The sequence below is a fragment of the Lepus europaeus genome, chromosome 16 (assembly GCF_033115175.1).
Source record: "Lepus europaeus isolate LE1 chromosome 16, mLepTim1.pri, whole genome shotgun sequence".
NCBI classification, from domain to species: Eukaryota; Metazoa; Chordata; class Mammalia; order Lagomorpha; family Leporidae; genus Lepus; species Lepus europaeus.
The window spans coordinates 90,926,491-90,944,638 of NC_084842.1; the positions used below are offsets into that span (position 1 = coordinate 90,926,491).

The window sequence follows — 18,148 nt, forward strand, 5'->3', positions numbered from 1 at the left end:
TACGTCCTCCAGTCCCCGCCGTGGGGCGAGGTGGGGTCTCTGGGTACAGTTCCTCCATGGCTGGGGTTCTCGTCGTAGGGGTACTGCTGCCTTCTTCCTTCCTTCTTGTTGCCGGGGGGACTCCCCCCTGCTGGCATCGTCTCTGCAGAACGGGGGGTAGCGTGTCCTCCCTGCTGGGGCCTCTGGTCATGCCCATCTCCGCACAGCCCGCGGGAGGTCCTGGGGTGCCTCCCTGGGGCTGTCCCGCAGGCATTTGTTCCTGCGGCCAGATGTCGGTCCAGGGCTCAGGCCAGGTGCGTGGTGACGACTGGCAAGAAAGAGCTGGGCTGTGTTGGTTTCCACGGCAGTCCTCCCGAGTGGGGCCTGTGGGTTTGTACAAGGAAAAGTTTCTAATATGAGCCTATACAGGCAACTGCAGGGAAGTCGGTTCAACATTGGATTATAAATGGTGTCCTGGTTCAGTGCTGTGGTCAGAGAGGGCTCCAAGCAGGGCTTGGTCCGGGCTGCAGGGGCCCTCGTCGTGTGCCTGTTCCGTGTGTGGACACCGGTGGGCAGCTGTGTGGGGCTTAGCGGTGGACTGGCTTGCTCTGGCTGCCAGCAGGTTGGCTCCCTGGGGCATTATTGTGGACAGAGAAGGGTTTGAAGCATTTATGTATTTACCTGCTGACCGACTGAGTGATTTGAGAGGCAGAGAGATGGAGAGCGAGGTGCCATCTGCTGTTTGACTCCGCGGGGCTGCGGTGGCCTGGCCTGTGCTGGGCCGGGAACTGGGGATGCGGTCCAGGCCTCCCACGTGGGTGGCAGAGACCCAGGGCTGGAGTCAGGAGCGGGCACTCAGATGGGGGCCGGGGCCGCTGAGCTGCAGTCTTCAATCCCTGAGGCTTTTCACCGGCCCAGCCCAGCCTCTGAGAGCCTGCGTCCCGTGGAGAGGGAGCGGGCGTGATGGCCGCTGGGTCTCACCTCTCAGATGGCAGGTGTCTGGCAGGGCGCAGAACCACGGGTCAGAGTGGGGCAGGGTGTGAATGAGGGGCAGTGGACAGGCTCTGGGCTCTGGGCTCGGGCTCGGGCTGGCTGTGCCGTGCCCGAGCAGGAGGAGGTGGGTCCTGGGCTCCGTTCTGTGAATTTTCTTTTTCCCCAGCTGCCTTCCATCCGCCAGCGCCCGTACGGCTGCCTGGGTGCTGTCCTCCCTGACTTGTAGGCCTGTGCCTACGAGCTGTGCTTGAGGGAGAGGAGCTCTGAACGGAACATTCCTGTGCACACTCCCCTTCCCCAGACTCCCCCGGCCAGGAGGGTGGACCTGCAGACCGCTCAGAGGGCAAGGCTTGGCCGTTGTGTCCGTATCTTCCTCCCATGCAGCCGTCTGGCCTCTGGTCCTCCTGGGCCAGCCCTGCACTGGAGTCCCACACACGCCGTCTCCCTCTCGGGGTCCCGGGAGTCCTGCAGGCATAAGGAAGTGGCTGTGTGTGGCTGTAACAGGCCGTGGCACCGCTGGTGTCCGGTGCCGAGCGGGGAGATGAGTGTCGGCTCCTCATCGCTGTTTCCCTTCTTCAGGAATGTTCCGTTTGGCTGCTGTGCGCTGGCCACTCCTGCACACCTTTCCTTCCGAGGTGACCACCTCAGCTACTGGACTCGGAGGCTCAAGCCGCCAGGCTTGGTGGCCAGAGTGCCATGGACCCCTGCTCCGGCAGGCGTGGTTGTCATGGGACCAGGGCACCTTGCGGTGCGCGGCTGGCACTCTTCACGCGCCCTGGCCGAGGACTCCGTGGTGGAGAAGTCCCTCAAGTCCCTCAAGGACAAGAACAAGAAGCTGGAGGAGGGCGGCCCCGTGTACAGCCCCCCGGCGCAGGCGCTGCAGAGGAAGTCCATCGGGCAGAAGGTTCTGGACGAGCTGAAGCACTACTACCACGGCTTCCGCCTGCTCTGGATCGACACCAAGATCGCCGCGCGCACGCTCTGGCGCATCCTCAACGGCCACACCCTCACCCGCCGGGAGCGCAGGCAGGTAATGGGGACACGCCAGGGCGGCCGCACCTGCTCCTAGGGAAGAAAGGAGAACGCGAGCAGTGAGCTCCTGGAGACCGGGCGGGGTCTGTGGTGCAGGGCTGTGCCTTTCCCTCCCGTGCCTTGAGGCCTGGCCTGGGCTGGTGTGTGTCCCTTTGTGTGACCTGCTTTTATTTATTTGAGATACATTTACCTGACCGTTTGCTTGGTCTGTTTTTTTTTTTTTTTTTTAGTTTTATTTATTTATTTGAAAGGCAGAGCAACAGCAAGAGAGAAGGGGAGAGAGAGAGAGAGAGCGCGCGCTCATCTCTGATGTACTCCCCAGATGGCAGCAGTAGTGAAGTCTGGGCCAGGCAGAGAGACCAGGCACCAAGAACTCCACCCTGGTCTCCCGTGTGGGTGGCGGGACGCGCTGCCCAACCCAAGTTGTTGTCGTTCTCCATTGCCTTCCCAGGCACTAGCAGCAAGCTGGATTGGAAGCAGGGTCTCTCTGGGACTCAGATAGGCACCTCCACCAGGGGCAGCAGTGGACGCCACGTTGGACGAGGGTCCTGTGGCCCAGGCAGCTCCGGCAGTGTCCTCCCTGGGAGCACGTCCGGTCTCGTGGCTCCGTGCAGCCCTTCACTGAGGCCTTTGCCCGGAGCTCCAGTTGCCACCCGCATCCTGCCGTTTTTGCTCAGAGTGTGCCTTTTCCTTTTTGTTATTTTAAAGATTTACTTATCAGAATGGCAGAGTTACAGGGAGGGAGGGAGAGAGTCAGAGGTCTTCCGTCTGCTGGTCCACTCCACAAATGACCGCAACAGCCAAGTCTGGGCCACGCCAAAGCCAGGAGCTTCATCTGGGTCTCCCACGCGGGTGCAGGGGCCCAAGCACTTGGGCCATCCTCTGCTGCTTTCCCAGGCCACAGCAGGGAGCTGGATCGGAAATGGAGCCGCTGGGACTTGGTCCTGCACTCATGTGGAATGCCAGGGTCACAGGTGCTACCCGCTGTGCCACACCAGCGTGCACACTACACCAAGCTCCTGGGCATCTCCTTTGACTGTGCCACCCTTCCCCGGGCACTCGGGCTGGAAGTCTTGGAGACACCCAACACTCAGTGTCTCCCACAGCTTGGAGCTGATGCCCAGGCTGACGATGCATCTAAGACTGGGCGGGGATGTGACAGGGCCTCCGCCATCTGTGCCGGCACTGCAGGCAGCATGGGTGCGTGGCCTAGGGTCGCGACTCCAGGGGGGATTCCCGGCTCCTGTGTTGGAGAGCCTGGACCCAGTCTGTCTCTAGCTCCTGACTCGGGGCTTATTTACGTGTGTGGAAGTCAGAGTTAGCCCGGGGTGGGAGAGGTCTCCCGTCCACCGCTTCACTCCCCAGATGGCTGCTACACCGGTGCTGCTGCTTTTTTTTTTTTTTTTACAGGCAGAGTTAGTGAGAGAGAGATTTTTCCATTGGTTCACCCCCCAATGGCCGCCACGATCCGAAGCCAGGAGCCAGGTGCTTCCTCCTGGTCTCCCATGCGGGTACAGGGCCCAAGGACCTGGGCCATCCTCCACTGCACTCCTGGGCCACAGCAGAGAGCTGGCCTGGAAGAGGAGCAACCGGGACAGAATCCAGCGCCCCGACCCGGACTAGAACCCCATGTGCCGGGGCCGCAGGCGGAGGATTAGCCTAGTGAGCCATGGTGCCGGCCTTTTTTTTTTTTTTTTTTTTTTTTAATTTATTTGGGGCTGGTGTTGTGGCATAGCAGGTAAAGCTGTCACATCTGATACCGGCATCCCATACAAGTGCAAGTTCAAGTCCCGGCTGCTCCACTTCCTGCCCAGCTCCCTGCTAGTGCACCTGAGAAAAGAAGCAGAAGATGGCCCAGGTCCTTGGGTCCCTGCACCCTCATGGGAGACCTGGAAGAAGCTCCTGGCTCCTGGCTTGGGCCTGGCCCAGCACCGGCCAGTATGGCCATCTGGGGAGTGAACCAGCCTTTCAAATAAATAAATAAAATCTTCAAAAGGGGGCGGGGGGTTGGTGTGAGTCTCTGCCTGTCTGCCTCTGGGCAGTGCAGGCGGAGTGTGAGGCCCCCGCCCTCGCCCGGCCCGCCCCTGACGCCCGCCCGCCTCTCCAGTTCCTCCGCATCTGTGCTGACCTCTTCCGCCTGGTCCCCTTCCTCGTCTTCGTGGTGGTGCCCTTCATGGAGTTCCTGCTGCCCGTGGCCGTGAAGCTCTTCCCCAACATGTTGCCGTCCACGTTTGAGACGCAGTCCATCAAGGTGAGCTCGTCGTGGCCAGCCGTGTGCGCCTTGGCTGTGCTGCTCGGGGCTGAGTGTTCTAGAAGCTTCCTTCTCCAGTGGCCATGGGTTCAGCTTCGCTAGCTCTTATCTGCAGCTGATCAGGAAGACGTTTCTAAAAACGATAGCACTCTTTCAGAGAGCCAATCCTGCCGCATGTGCCGTCAGTAAACGTGGGGCTCTCGCCAGGGCCCCTGGGTGCTCTTGACGCCCAGCAGGGGGCGGCGGTGGGCTTCAGTCCCGAGGCCCAGGGCGTTGCTGTCTGCCCGGAGAGGGACAGATCGCCAGGGTCACAGGTGTTACCTGCTGTGCCGCACCGGCCTGCACACTAAACCAAGCTGGCCTGGCTGGGAGGGCGCATTGTTGGGTGGCGTGCCTGTGTGTGTGACTGGGGGAGGGGCCAGCTGACTGAGCTGCCCTGTGGTGAGGGCCGAGCCGGGAGTGCGGCGCTCTACCCCCTGTGGTGAGGGCCGGGCCAGGAGTGCAGCACTCTGTCCCCTGTGGTGAGGGCTGGCCAGGAGTGCAGCGCTCTGCCCCCTGTGGTGAGGGCCGGGAGTGCGGCGCTCTGCCCCCTGTGGTGAGGGCCGGGAGTGCGGCGCTCTGCCCCCTGTGGTGAGGGCCGGGAGTGTGGCGCTCTGCCCCCTGTGGTGAGGGCCAGGAGTGGAGTGCAGCGCTCTGCCCCCTGTGGTGAGGGCCAGGAGTGCCGCGCTCTGCCCCCTGTGGTGAGGGCCAGGAGTGGAGTGCAGCGCTCTGCCCCTGTGGTGAGGGCCGGGAGTGCAGCGCTCTGCCCCTGTGGTGAGGGCCGGGAGTGCAGCGCTCTGCCCCCTGTGGTGAGGGCCGGGAGTGCAGCTCTCTGCCCCCTGTGGTGAGGGCCAGGAGTGCTGCGCTCTGCCCACTGTGGTGAGGGCCGGGAGTGTGGCACTCTGCCCCTGTGGTGAGGGCCGGGAGTGTGGCGCTCTGCCCCCTGTGGTGAGGGCCGGGAGTGTGGCGCTCTGCCCCCTGTGGTGAGGGCCGGGAGTGCAGCACACTCTGCCCGCATAGACAGGAGGAGAGGCTGAAGAAGCAGCTGCGGGTCAAGCTGGAGCTGGCCAAGTTCCTCCAGGACACCATCGAGGAGATGGCGCTCAAGAACAAGGCGCCAAGGGCAGCGCCGCCAAGGACTTCTCCGCCTTCTTCCAGAAGGTGCTGTGCTGCCGCGGGCGGTGTGTGTCGGGATGCGCCCTCGTGAGGGGAGCCTGAGGGTGCTGGGCAGGTGTGGAGCCCTCTGGGGATGAGGAGGGCTGGGCAGGTGTGGGGCCCCCTGGGGATGAGGGAGGGCTGGGCAGGTATGGGGCCCCCTGGGGATGGGAGGAGGCCTGGGCAGGTGTGGGGCCCTCTGGGGATGGGAGGAGGGCTGGGCAGGTGTGGGGCCCCCTGGGGATGGGAGGAGGCTGGGCAGGTGTGGGGCCCCCTGCGGATGGGGGGAGGGCTGGGCAGGTGTGGGGCCCCCTGGCATGAGGAGGGCTGGGCAGGTATGGGGCCCCCTGGGGATGGGAGGAGGCCTGGGCAGGTGTGGGGCCCTCTGGGGATGGAGGAGGGCTGGGCAGGTGTGGGGCCCCCTGGGGATAGGAGGAGGCCTGAGCAAGTGTGGGGCCCTCTGGGGATGAGGAGGCTGGGCAGGTGTGGGGCCCTCTGGGGATGGGAGGAGGGCTGGGCAGGTGTGGGGCCTCTCTGGGGATGGGAGGAGGGCTGGGCAGGTGTGGGGCCCCTCTGGGCATGAGGGGCCTGGGCAGGTGTGGGGCCCTCTGGGGATGGGAGGAGGGCTGGGCAGGTGTGGGCCCCCTGGGATGGGAGAGGGCTGGCAGGTGTGGGGCCCTCTGGGCATGAGGAGGCCTGGGCAGGTGTGGAGCCCTCTGGGGATGAGGAGGCCTGGGCAGGTGTGGGGGCCTCTGGGGATGAGGAGCGCTGGGCAGGTGTGGGGCCCCCTGGGGATGGGGGGGAGGGCTGGGCAGGTGTGGGGCCCTCTGGGCATGAGGAGGCCTGGGCAGTGTGGGGCCCTCTGGGGATGAGGAGGGCTGGGCAGGTGTGGGGCCCCCTGGGGATGAGGAGGGCTGGGCAGGTGTGGGGCCCTCTGGGGATGGGAGGAGGGCTGGGCAGGTGTGGGGCCCCCTGGGGATGGGAGGAGGGCTGGGCAGGTGTGGGGCCCCCTGGGGATGGGAGGAGGGGCTGGGCAGGTGTGGGCCCCCTGGGGATGAGGAGGGCTGGGCAGGTGTGGGGCCCCCTGGGATGGGAGGAGGGCTGGGCAGGTGTGGGGCCCTCTGGGGATGGGAGGAGGGCTGGGCAGGTGTGGGGCCCCCTGGGGATGGGAGGAGGGCTGGCAGGTGTGGGGCCCTCTGGGCATGAGGAGGCCTGGGCAGGTGTGGAGCCCTCTGGGGATGAGGAGCGCTGGGCAGGTGTGGGGCCCCCTGGGGATGGGGGGAGGGCTGGGCAGGTGTGGGGCCCTCTGGGCATGAGGAGGCCTGGGCAGGTGTGGGGCCCTCTGGGGATGAGGAGGGCTGGGTAGGTGTGGGGCCCCCTGGGGATGAGGAGGGCTGGGCAGGTGTGGGGCCCCCTGGGGATGGGAGGAGGGCTGGGCAGGGTGTGGGGCCCCCTGCGGATGGGAGGAGGGCTGGGCAGGTGTGGGGCCCCTGGGGATGAGCTGGAGGAGCTGGGCAGGTGTGGGGCCCCCTGGGGATGGGAGGAGGGCTGGGCAGGTGTGGGGCCCTCTGGGGGATGGAGGAGGGCTGGGCAGGTGTGGGGCCCTCTGGGCTGTAGGTAGGCCTGGTAGGTTGGGGCCCCCTGGGATGGGAGGAGGGCTGGGCAGGTGTGGGCCCCTGGGGATGGGAGGAGGGCTGGGCAGGTGTGGGGCCCTCCGGGGATGAGGAGGGCTGGGCAGGTGTGGGGCCCCCTGGGGATGGGAGGAGGCCTGGGCAGGTGTGGGGCCCCCTGGGGATGGGAGAGGCCTGGGCAGGTGTAGAGGCCTCTGGGGATGGGAGAAGGGCGCCCCTCTCTGGAGCCAGAGGCAGACCCGAGGTCTTTCAGGTGCTGTCTGTGGGGCTTTCGGCTGAAAGGGAGTCATTTGCACGGGCACAGAGCCAAGAGCATCTGCCGCCTGGCCCTTTAGGGAAGCGTGGAGACGCTGTCCGTGGCTGCGGGTGGGCGCACAGTGCGTCTGCAGGGGAGCAGCCTTTTCCTGCTGCTGTGGGTGCTGTCTCCGAGAAGGACCAGCTCACGGCCCACTGGGTGCAGCACCCCTGGCCCCGCTGACACACCTGGACCTGTGCTAGCTGGTGGTGTCCACAGCGTGGGCTGACCTCCTGGGGATGGACGGGTGCTCCCTCCCCTGTCCTCCACAGAGGACCGTCCCAGCCCAGCTTGTCCATGCGGCCTGAGCTGAGGGGCTCCACCCCTTCCTGGGGGCCAAGAAAGGTGGCAGCCGGCCAGGAGCTTGACATGGCCTGCACTTGGTGGTCCCCTGCCATCTTGCAGGTGGGAGGTGCAGAGCGCAGAGGTGCCCACTTCCCACCGCTGACCGGGCACACCACACCACAGGGTGCCCGCTTCCCGACCGCTGACCAGGCACACCACACCGCAGGGTGCCCGCTTCCCACCGCTGACCAGGCACACCACACCGCAGGGTGCCCGCTTCCCACCGCTGACCGGGCACACCACACCGCAGGGTGCCCGCTTCCCACCGCTGACCGAACCACACCACACCGCAGGGTGCCCGCTTCCCACCGCTGACCGAACACACCACAACACCGCAGGGTGCCCGCTTCCCACCGCTGACCGGGCACACCACACCGCAGGTGCCCGCTTCCCACCGCTGACCGGGCACACCACACCGCAGGGTGCCCGCTTCACACCGCTGACCGGGCACACCACACCGCAGGGTGCCCGCTTCCCACCGCTGACCGGACACACCACACCGCAGGGTGCCCGCTTCCCACCGCTGACCGGACACACCACACCGCAGGGTGCCCGCTTCCCACCGCTGACCGGACACACCACACCGCAGGGTGCCCGCCCGCTTCCCACCGCTGACCGGACACACCACAACCGCAGGGTGCCCGCTTCCCACCGCTGACCGGACGGGGCCCAGACACAGCGCACAGCAGCTTTCGTTGGGGCCGGGGCTTGTGCCCGCAGCTAGTATTGAAGGGCAACCTGGGTCTGATGCGGGGCAGGTGGGGTCCGGAGCCTCTGAACCTGGTGCTGCTCTGATTCTTGGCTTCAGGTGTGGGACCCGAGGCTATGGGGGGATTCTGGGGGCGCTCACCAGGGGCACCATGGTTGACCCTATGATCGCTCCTGTAGATCCGAGAAACAGGGGAGAGACCCAGCAACGAGGAAATCATGCGTTTTTCCAAATTGTTTGAGGATGAGCTGACCCTGGACAACCTCACGCGGCCACAGCTGGTGGCGCTGTGCAAGCTGCTGGAGCTGCAGTCCATCGGCACCAACAACTTCCTGCGCTTCCAGCTCACCATGAGGCTGCGGTCCATCAAGGCCGACGACAAGGTGAGCACCCAGGCGCCTGCCTTTGCCTGTTACAGAGCACCATGTCCTGGTTACAAGAATTCCGGTCTTGTCGTTGCTGGGGCCGGACGTGGGAGGAGCGTGCAGGTGTGTGTGTCTACGGTAGTTGGCGTGGCCTCAGTGTCTGCATGCAGTGGCTGCTTAGTGGGCCATCGGGTACGTGGTTTAACGTAGGTTATTGCCCTAAGCCCTTAAAGTGGTGGCCTAAGGGCAGGCGTTGGCATCGTGGTGAAGGCCCCCGGCTGCATCCTGTTTTGCAGTGTCTGGGTTTCAGTCCTGCAGGGGCCAGCTCGGGGCTGAGCGCACCTGGATTGGGGGCCCCCGAGGCCGATCCCTGTCGGCCCCCTCTCCGTGCCGTGCAACAGAGGACTGAGGTGCAGCAGGTCACGGGATGACGGTGTGCTCTTCTGAAGGAGGGGCCCGCTGGCGCACCCTGAGGCTGCCTGTGGGGCCTCGTTGGCCTTTGTCACAGCAGCATGCCTGTCTACAGTTGTCTCAGGCTGCTTTCCCAGAAAGATTGATTTACTTGAAAGAGAGTTGCAGAGAGAGAGAGAGAGAGTTACAGAGAGAGAGAGAGACACAGTTACAGAGAGGGAGAGAGAGCACTCTTCCATCCGCTGGTTCACTCCCCAGATGGCCGCAACGGCCAGAGCTGTGCCAGTCCAAAGCCAGGAGCCAGGAGCTTCTTCCAGGTCTCCCACGCGGGTGCAGGGGCCCAAGCACTTGGGCCGTCTTCCACTGCTTTCCCAGGCCAGAGAGCTGGATTGGAACTTGAGCATCTAGAACTTGAACTGGCACCCATACGGGATGCTGGTGCTACAGGCAATGGCTTTACCCACTATGACACAGTGCTGGCCCTGGAAAATCTAATTTTTAAATTTTTTTGTTTTTATTATTTTTTTTGACAGGCAGAGTGGACAGTGAGAGAGAGAGACAGAGAGAAAGGTCTTCCTTTGCCATTGGTTCACCCTCCAATGGCCGTCGCGACTGGTGTGCTGCAGCCGGCGCACCGCGCTGATCCGATGGCAGGAGCCAGGTGCTTCTCCTGGTCTCCCATGGGATGCAGGGCCCAAGCACTTGGGCCATCCTCCACTGCACTCCAGGGCCACAGCAGAGAGCTGGCCTGGAAGAGGAGCAACCGGGACAGAATCCGGCGCCCCGACCAGGACTAGAACCCGGTGTGCCGGCGCCGCAAGGCAGAGGATTAGCCTAGTGAGCCGCGGCACCGGCCAGAAAATCTAATTTTTAAAATGGGGTTGGTGTAGGGGTGGCACTGTAGTGTAGTGGGTTAGCCTACCGCCTGTGGTGCCTGCATCCCATATGGGTTCTAGTTTGAGTCCTGGCTGCTCCACTTCCCATCCAGCTCTCTGCTGTGGCCTGGGAAATCCATGGAGGATGGCCTAAGTCCTTGGGCCCCTGCACCCACGTGGGAGACCCAGAAGAAGCTCCCGGCTCCTGGCTTCGGATCAGCATAGCTCCGGCCTTTGCGGCCATTTTGGGAATGAACTAGTGGATAGAAGACCTCTCTCTCTCTCCCTCTCTCTGCAACTGCCTTTCAAGTAAGTAAATAAATCTTTAATAATAATCATAATAAAAAATAAAACAGGACTGGGGATGCCACCTGTGTCCCAGGCTGGTGAGGAGGCTCGCGGGGTGGGAGGGCTGTGGAGCTGCCTGGCCCAGACCAGCGGGCCTCTCCGTGTCTACTCTCTCCTCACTGTCGCTGTCTGTGGGTGTCTTGTATTCTGCCTTTTCAAATTGGGGTCGCCCTGACCTTGGGCAGAGGTGGGGGAGAGGAGGTCCCCTGAGGGTATGGGGCCGAGACACCTTTAGAACGTCAGGACCAGATGGAGCGCCGTTGTGTCTCAGAGCCGTCCCTGGCCCTCTGCACCTCCCAAGGCCCTGAGCCTGCCCGTGGTTCTGGTGCCGCGCGCCCAGAGCGGACCCTGTGGGGCCTTGTCTTGGACTTGCAAAGCCCGTTGGGAAAATCACTTCTGATGGGGCCCTCCTTTCTGTTCCGTCAGCCGGGCGACGCACCCAGCGGCCTTGCCCAGTGACGTCTGGTGCTGTCCCGTCAGCCGCGGCGACGCACCCCGCGGCCTTGCCCAGTGACGTCTGGTGCTGTCCCGTCAGCCGCGGCGACGCACCCAGCGGCCTTGCCCAGTGACGTCTGGTGCTGTCCCGTCAGCCGCGGCGACGCCCCCCGCGGCCTTGCCCAGTGACGTCTGGTGCTGTCCCGTCAGCCGCGGCGACGCCCCCCGCGGCCTTGCCCAGTGACGTCTGGTGCTGTCCCGTCAGCCGCGGCGACGCCCCCCGCGGCCTTGCCCAGTGACGTCTGGTGCTGTCCCGTCAGCCGCGGCGACGCCCCCCGCGGCCTTGCCCAGTGACGTCTGGTGCTGTCCCGTCAGCCGCGGCGACGCCCCCCGCGGCCTTGCCCAGTGACGTCTGGTGCTGTCCCGTCAGCCGCGGCGACGCCCCCCGCGGCCTTGCCCAGTGACGTCTGGTGCTGTCCCGTCAGCCGCGGCGACGCCCCCCGCGGCCTTGCCCAGTGACGTCTGGTGCTGTCCCGTCAGCCGCGGCGACGCACCCCGCGGCCTTGCCCAGTGACGTCTGGTGCTGTCCCGTCAGCCGCGGCGACGCCCCCCGCGGCCTTGCCCAGTGACGTCTGGTCTCTTTTGCAGCTGATTGCCGAGGAGGGGGTGGACAGCCTGAACGTCAAGGAGCTGCAGGCGGCATGCCGGGCACGGGGCATGCGGGCCCTCGGCGTCACGGAAGACCGGCTGCGGGAGCAGCTGAAGCAGGTGCGTGGCCAAGCGCTGAAGGCGTGTGGGCGGTTGCCTCCAGCTTCAGGTGGGCCAGGCCGGCCCTTGGTCCGCAGGCCCAGGTGCCCCGTGCCCTTGCCTGCCAGTAGCTGGGCACTGCTCTGCCCCCCTCCATCTGCTTGTGGGTGGCTGTGCTTCCCGTTTGCTTTGGGTTTGGTTGGTTTTAGAGCTTCGTTTGCTCCTCCTGCCTGCTGCGACGCGGTGGGATTGGTTGGGGTCCTTCAGGTCCCAGGCAGGGTTACAATCGGACCGTCTGAGGTCTGCGTGCTGTGGCCCTGAGCAGTCCTCCCGGCGCCCATGGGCTCAGGCTCAGCACGTGCTGTCTTCGTCGGCAGCTCGAGTGCCAGGTGTGTGGCGCCCGTGTTGCAGTGGGCAGGTTGTCTGGCGTCTGTGCCTCGCATCGGAGGTGCAGGGTTTCAGCCCTGCCACAGCCCGTGCCCTCCTGCAGCTGCCCCCTCTTCCCAGCCTCGCCCCCGTGCTGCACGGGCCGTGACAGAGCCCAGGCAGCGCCTTCTCTGGCGGTGCGTCCCTGCGCTTCTCCTGGCCTTCAGCAGGCGCTGTGGGGTGTGAGCAGCTTTGCACAGCTGTGAGCGAGGTTCCCTACCCAGACTGCTGGGCATCGGCCGTGGGAGGCTGTGTCAGGTGGGGCCCACAGGGGGCGCTCCTGTGCTCCTGCTGCCACTCGGCCTTCCGCCTGTTCTTGGGTTTCTTCTCGTTTCCCCCATGTTCAGTCTGAGTCCAAGCGTCGGCCCCATCTCTTTTCTCCATTTGAAGAGTGCCTTGGTGTCACTAGAGTGCCTTGCGACACCGCGTGGCCTGTGGGAGGCCTGCACGTGGTGGATATAGAAGGAACCCTCCCTGCCGGCGCCATGGCTCAACAGGCTAATCCTCTGCTTAGCGACGCGGGCACACCGGGTTCTAGTCCTGGTTGGGGCGCCGGATTCTGTCCCGGTTGCCCCTCTTCCAGGCCAGCTCTCTGCTGTGGCCCTGGAGTGCAGTGGAGGATGGCCCAAGTAAGTGCTTGGGCCCTGCACCCACATGGGAGACCAGGAGAAGCACCTGGCTGCTGCCTTCGGATCAGCACGATACGCCAGCCGCAGTGCACCGGCCGCGGCGGCCATTGGAGGGTGAACCAATGGCAAAGGAAGACCTTTCTCTCTGTCTCTCTCTCTCTCTCTCACTGTCCACTCTGCCTGTCAAAAATTAAAAAAAAAAAAAAAAGAAGAAGAAGAAGAAGAAGGAACCCTCCCCGACCCCCTAGTCGTCGGTTTCCTGGGCTGTTGCTGAGTGCAGGGCGTGGTTGTCGCCTGCCTTGGAGGTGTGAGGCGACCCAGGCAGACCAGCACCAGGCCCTGCCGGCCTCAGGGCGTTTGTCACAGCTGCTCACTCTATGCTGGCAGCGCCCCTCTTCTCCCCAGCCAAACCAAGCAGCAGAAGAAAGCTCCAGGCGAAAAAACTGGGTCCCCCTCCGGACGACGTGGGCGGGCCGTGGGGTGAGCGTCACAGGACACGCTGTGTTGGGTTCTAGCGGCTGGACCTTCACAGGCGAAAAAACTGGGTCCCCCTCCGGGCGACGTGGGTGGGCCGTGGGTGAGCATCACAGGACACGCTGTGTTGGGTTCTAGTGGCTGGACCTTCACTTGCATCAAGAGATCCCCACGTCGCTGCTCATCCTGTCCCGAGCCATGTACTCCCGGACACCCTGTCGCCTGCCGACCAGCTCAAGTCCACGCTGCAGACCCTCCCAGAGATTGTGGTACGTGCGGGCAGCCCTGGCAGCACCCCCGGGGCCCATGCGTGCACCCACTCTGCCGGCCCTCACGTGGCAGCCGCTCAGCACCCGGGCAGGTGGGAGACGCGGCGTGGTCAGCATCTTGCCAGCAGTGCCTGTGCCCGTCCTTTCTGAGCTCCCGGGGGTCTGGGCACAGAAGGTGACCCTGGAGTGCATTTCAGCGCGTTCCTGCAATGCGGGCCGGGGGGCGCGGGGCGGCGCCTCGGGGGCTCGCTCACGGCCTCGCTTCTCTTGGCAGGCCAAGGAAGCCCAGGTGAAGGCAGCGGAGGTGGAAGGCGAGCAGGTGGACAACAAGGCCAAGCTGGAGGCCACGCTGCAGGAGGAGGCGGCCATCCGGCAGGAGCACCGGGAGAGGGAGCTGCGGGAGGCAGCCCAGGCGGCAGAGGCGGTGGTGAGCGGCTGGCCGGGGCCCGAGCCGTCCTGGCGCGGCTCCCTGGAATCTGCCTGTGTCCGTGCTGTAGGACCCCCACCTCTGCTTCACTTGTGTCGTCCTTCCGAGTGGAGAGTGGGGTAGGAGTGCCGGGGGCCGGGAGCTGTGGCTCAGGAAGGGCTCCCCAGGGAGAGCGCGGCAGAGGACGTCACTGGGCTGTCGCCTTCACTCTTCGTGCCAGTCGGCACCTGGATTGAGGGTTACCGTGGGGGCCTGCCGACTCCTCAAGCCCTTCGTCCTGGGCTCCCCCAGAGGTGGGCTGCACCTTGCTCCCTGAGCACAGAGGCCCTCGTGGCTCATAGGCTCCCTGCGCTATGCTGGCCCCGAGTGACTGGGTCCATGGTGGACCTAGCCAGTGGTGCTCTGCTGTCAGCCCCCAGGCCCTCAGCGTTGGCCAGCAGCACGCATGCTGCGTGGAGCCCGCAGCCAGGCTGCCGAGTGACCTTGGCCAGCAGCATGCACGCTGCATGTGGGGCCCGCAGCTAGGCTGCCGAGTGACTGCAGGTGTGCCTCCGGCCTTTCAGAAGGACGTCGAGCCAGAAGGAGCGGAAGCTGCCCCCGGGAGGCCGGGGGCCAAGCTGCAGCCAGAGGCCCCGGATGTGATCCTGCCGTCCGAGGTTCTGAAGGACACTGCACCTGTGCTGGACGGCCTGAAGGTGAGCCGCACCGTCCGGGGAGGAGGCCTGGGCTCCTGGCAGCAGGCTCCCGAGCAAAGTGCCGGGTGGGGCCAAGGACAGGCCAGGGGCGTCCCTGGGCAGCTGGAGCCCTATGAGTGGGGGCCGGAACAGGCAGCTCCAAGCTTTGGGCACCAGGTCCTGGCGATGAAGCCACTACAGCTTTGGTGCCAGCCCACAGAGGCCCACCTGGTGTCACCTGCCGGGCACCTGTGGCATGCATCGCATCCCGTGGGCACACACCTGTGGTGCCTCAGCTCCCATCCAGAACCCCCAGCAGGCTCCAGAGACGCAGCCCTCGGGGTGCCGTGGGCACAGGAAGAAGGCGGAGACCTGGCAGCGGAGTGGGAGACACACCTGAGCCAGAGGCCACATGGGGCCCAGACAGGAGTGGCCAGCGCGGGGAGGCAGGGGCACGGCTGAGGGCTCCTGGGCAGCGTGGGTGGGCGGTGCCCTTGTAGGAGCAGTGGCGGGAGGGGTGGGGGGGACCTGTCACAGGGACCTTAGAGGACTGGGGGAGGGCCCAGGTGAGGGCTGCAGGAGGAGCGTCCTCAGGACAGCACCAGGCCTGAGCCCTGTGACGAGCGCAGCGGAGGAAGCCCCACAGCTCCCGGGGAGGCCGAGGCCTCGCGCAGCTCCTTTGGAACACAGCCCCTTGTGGGAGGTGGGATTCCTGTGCCAAGGGCCCGGAGAAGGCGGTGCCCACCTGCTGAGGGTCCTCAGCCCCACGACAGCCGTGTGGCGTGGTCAAGGCTGGAAGAAGGCCAGTGCGGGGCGGCAGTTCTGGGGATCCTGGCCAAGCTGTCCTTAGCCCCACCCGGCACTTTGCTCACCAAGGGTGGCCCGGAGATGATGGGGGCCGAGCACTCCTCCAGAAGGGGGGTGCTGGGCTGCCAGGGCTCAGACGTAAGGGGTACAAGGTTGGGGGGCGGCAGCACAGAGAGAGGGAAGGATCCGCGCGGCTGGCCAGCACGGAGGACAGCCTGTCTGCCGGCTCCGGGAGGCAGCTGAGTCCTTCCTCCCGCGAGTCCAGCTGGGCTGCGAGCGGAGTTCGGAATCCGCAGGGGGGCTCCTCACTTGTAAAGACTTTGTGTATTTGAAAAGCCGAGTGCCAGAGAGGGGCGATCTTTCCCGCTGGTTCCCTCCCCAGATGGCCACAGCCAGGGGTCCTGCTCTCACACGTGCATGGCAGGGGCCAGCACTTGGCCGCCTTCCTCTGCCTTCCCAGGCGCATGAGCAGGGGGCTGGATCGGACTGATACGGGCTGGCGCCATGACACTCGGCTCTGAGGGGTCCAGAAGCAAGCCTTTCAGAGTCACGATAGATGTGGTTCGTGGGAAAGACGGGCTCCTGCTCCCGGAGCGAGTGCAGCCGGGTGTTCCCAGTGGGACCCGCCCTGCTCAGGAGGTCCCGCGGGTGCTGAGTTTGTGTGAGACCAGCATCGAGGGACAAAGTTTGTGACGGGCAGGAAAGTGCATGGAGACACCGCTGCCCACGGGTCCTGTGGACGGGCGTGGCCTGCACACATGGATTTGTTTAAGAATCGGCTGCAGGGGCTGGTGCAGTGGCAGCATCATACGGGCACCGGTTCAGATCCCGGCTGCTCCACTTCCGATCCAGCTCTCTGCTGTGGCCTGGGAAAGCGGTAGAGGATGGCCCAAGTCCTTGGGCTCCTGCACTCATGTGGAAAACCAGGAGGAAGCTCCTGGCTTTGGATTAGCCCAGTGGCCATTGTGGCCATTTGGGGAGTGAACCAGCAGCAGGAAGATATTTCCCTCTGTCAACTCTGCGTTTCAAATAATAAGTAAATCTCTTTTTTAACAATGAATTTTGGAATTTTTAAAAGAAATTTATTTATTTAAAAGTCACAGACAGAGAGGGAGAGAGGGACAGAGGAAGAGAGAGGGAGAGGAGAGAGAGAGAGAAGGAGAGGGAGAGAGAGAGGAGAGAGAGAGAGGGAGAGAGAAGGAGAGGGAGGGAGAGAAGGAGAGAGAGAGAGAGGAAGGGAGTGAGAGAGCAAAGAAGGAGAGAGAGAAAGGAAGGGAGAGAGAGGTCTTCCATTTGCTGGTTTAGTCCCCAGATGGCCACAGCAGCTGGAGCGAGCTGATCCAAAGTCAGAAGCCAGGAGCTTCTTCCAGGTCTCCCATGTGGATGCCTAGGACTTGGGCCATCTTCCACTGCTTTCCCAGGCCCATCAGCGGAGAGCTGGATCGGAAGTGGAGCAGGTGGGACTTGAGCTGGCAGCCATATGGGATGCTGGTGCTGCTGCAGGCTGGAACTTTAGCCCACAGCACCACAACGCTGGTCCCCCAATAAGTAAATCCTAAAAAGAAAGGAAGTAGAGCAGCCAAGAATTGAACTGGTGCCTGTGTGGGACGCCGGCGTGGCAGGCGGTGGCTTCACCCCTTACAATAAAACACCAGCCCCGGGACCAGCGCCATGGCTCACTTGGCTAGTCCTGGCTAGTCCCAGTTCTAGTCCCCGGCTGCTCCTCTTCCAGTCCAGCTCTCTGCTGTGGCCCGGGAAGGCAGTGGAGGATGGCCCAGGTCCTTGGGCCCTGCACCCGCGTGGGAGACCATGAGAAGCACCTGGCTCCTGGCTTCAGATCGGCACAGCGCTGGCCATGGTGGCCATTTGGGGAGTGAACCAACGGAAGGAAGACCTTTCTCTCTGTCTCTCCCTCTCACTGTCTATAACTCTACCTGTCTCAAAAAAACAAAAACAAAACAAAAAAACAGCTCCTATTTGTTTTAAAGGTTATTTTATTTATTTGAAAGGCAGAGTTACAGAGAGAGCGATCTTCACTTGCTGGTTCACTTCTCAAATGGCGTCAGGATGGGGCTTGAGCCAGGCCAAAGCCGGGAGCCAGAAACTCCATCCAGCTCGCCCATGCGGGTGGCAGCGGCCCAGGCGCTTGGGCCGTCTTCTGTGTCCCAAGCACGTTAGAGGGGCTGGACCGAAGTGGTGCTCGTGTAGGGTGTGGTGCCTCAGCGCCGGCCCTCATAGCAGCTCCATTGCACGTGTGTGTCGGTAGTTGTCTGACCGCTCTGTCCAGCAGGCCCAGTACATGGCCGTGAGCTGTCTGAGAATGTGTGAGAGGGAATCAGACCCAAGGAGGGAGGGAGGGAGGGAGGTGTCCCTGCTCTGGGCTCCTCGGCCGATTGGGAGGAGCCAGCCACTCCCTCTGCTCACGCCACCTCTCCTTCCCAGGAAGAGATCACCAAGGAGGAGATCGACCTCCTGAGCGACGCCTGCTCGAAGCTGCAGGGGCAGCAGAAGCCCCTGACCCGGGAGAGGGAGGAGCTGGAGCTGCTGAAGGGCGACGTCCAGGACTACAGCGAGGTGGGCACGGCCGCGGGCACTGCGGGGAGCAACCAGCTCTGAGCATGGGGCTCACCAGGGCTCACCGGGGCTCCCCAGGGTGGGGGAGCACCAGCTGTGAGCACGGGGCTCAGCCAGGGTGGGCGGAGAACCAGCTGTGAGCACGGGGCTCAGCCGGGGCAGGGGGAGAACCAGCTGTGAGCACGGGGCTCCCCAGGGCGGGGGGAGCACCAGCTGTGAGCACGGGGCTCAGCCGGGGCGGGCGGAGCACCAGCTGTG

The 18,148-nt window shown here is 64.3% G+C and overlaps 1 protein-coding gene across 1 annotated transcript in view; it reads left to right on the plus strand.

Annotated features, from left to right (window-relative positions):
• LETM1 (leucine zipper and EF-hand containing transmembrane protein 1) overlaps positions 1-18,148 on the plus strand; it is a 32,656-nt gene that overhangs the window by 9,288 nt on the left and 5,220 nt on the right. Inside the window, 11 exon segments of the mRNA XM_062212743.1 lie at positions 1,552-2,002; positions 4,112-4,255; positions 5,319-5,406; positions 5,409-5,455; positions 8,609-8,812; positions 11,512-11,631; positions 13,278-13,341; positions 13,344-13,408; positions 13,683-13,835; positions 14,399-14,530; positions 17,759-17,890. Of these exon segments, the coding sequence (XP_062068727.1) occupies positions 1,552-2,002; positions 4,112-4,255; positions 5,319-5,406; positions 5,409-5,455; positions 8,609-8,812; positions 11,512-11,631; positions 13,278-13,341; positions 13,344-13,408; positions 13,683-13,835; positions 14,399-14,530; positions 17,759-17,890 (1,600 nt within the window).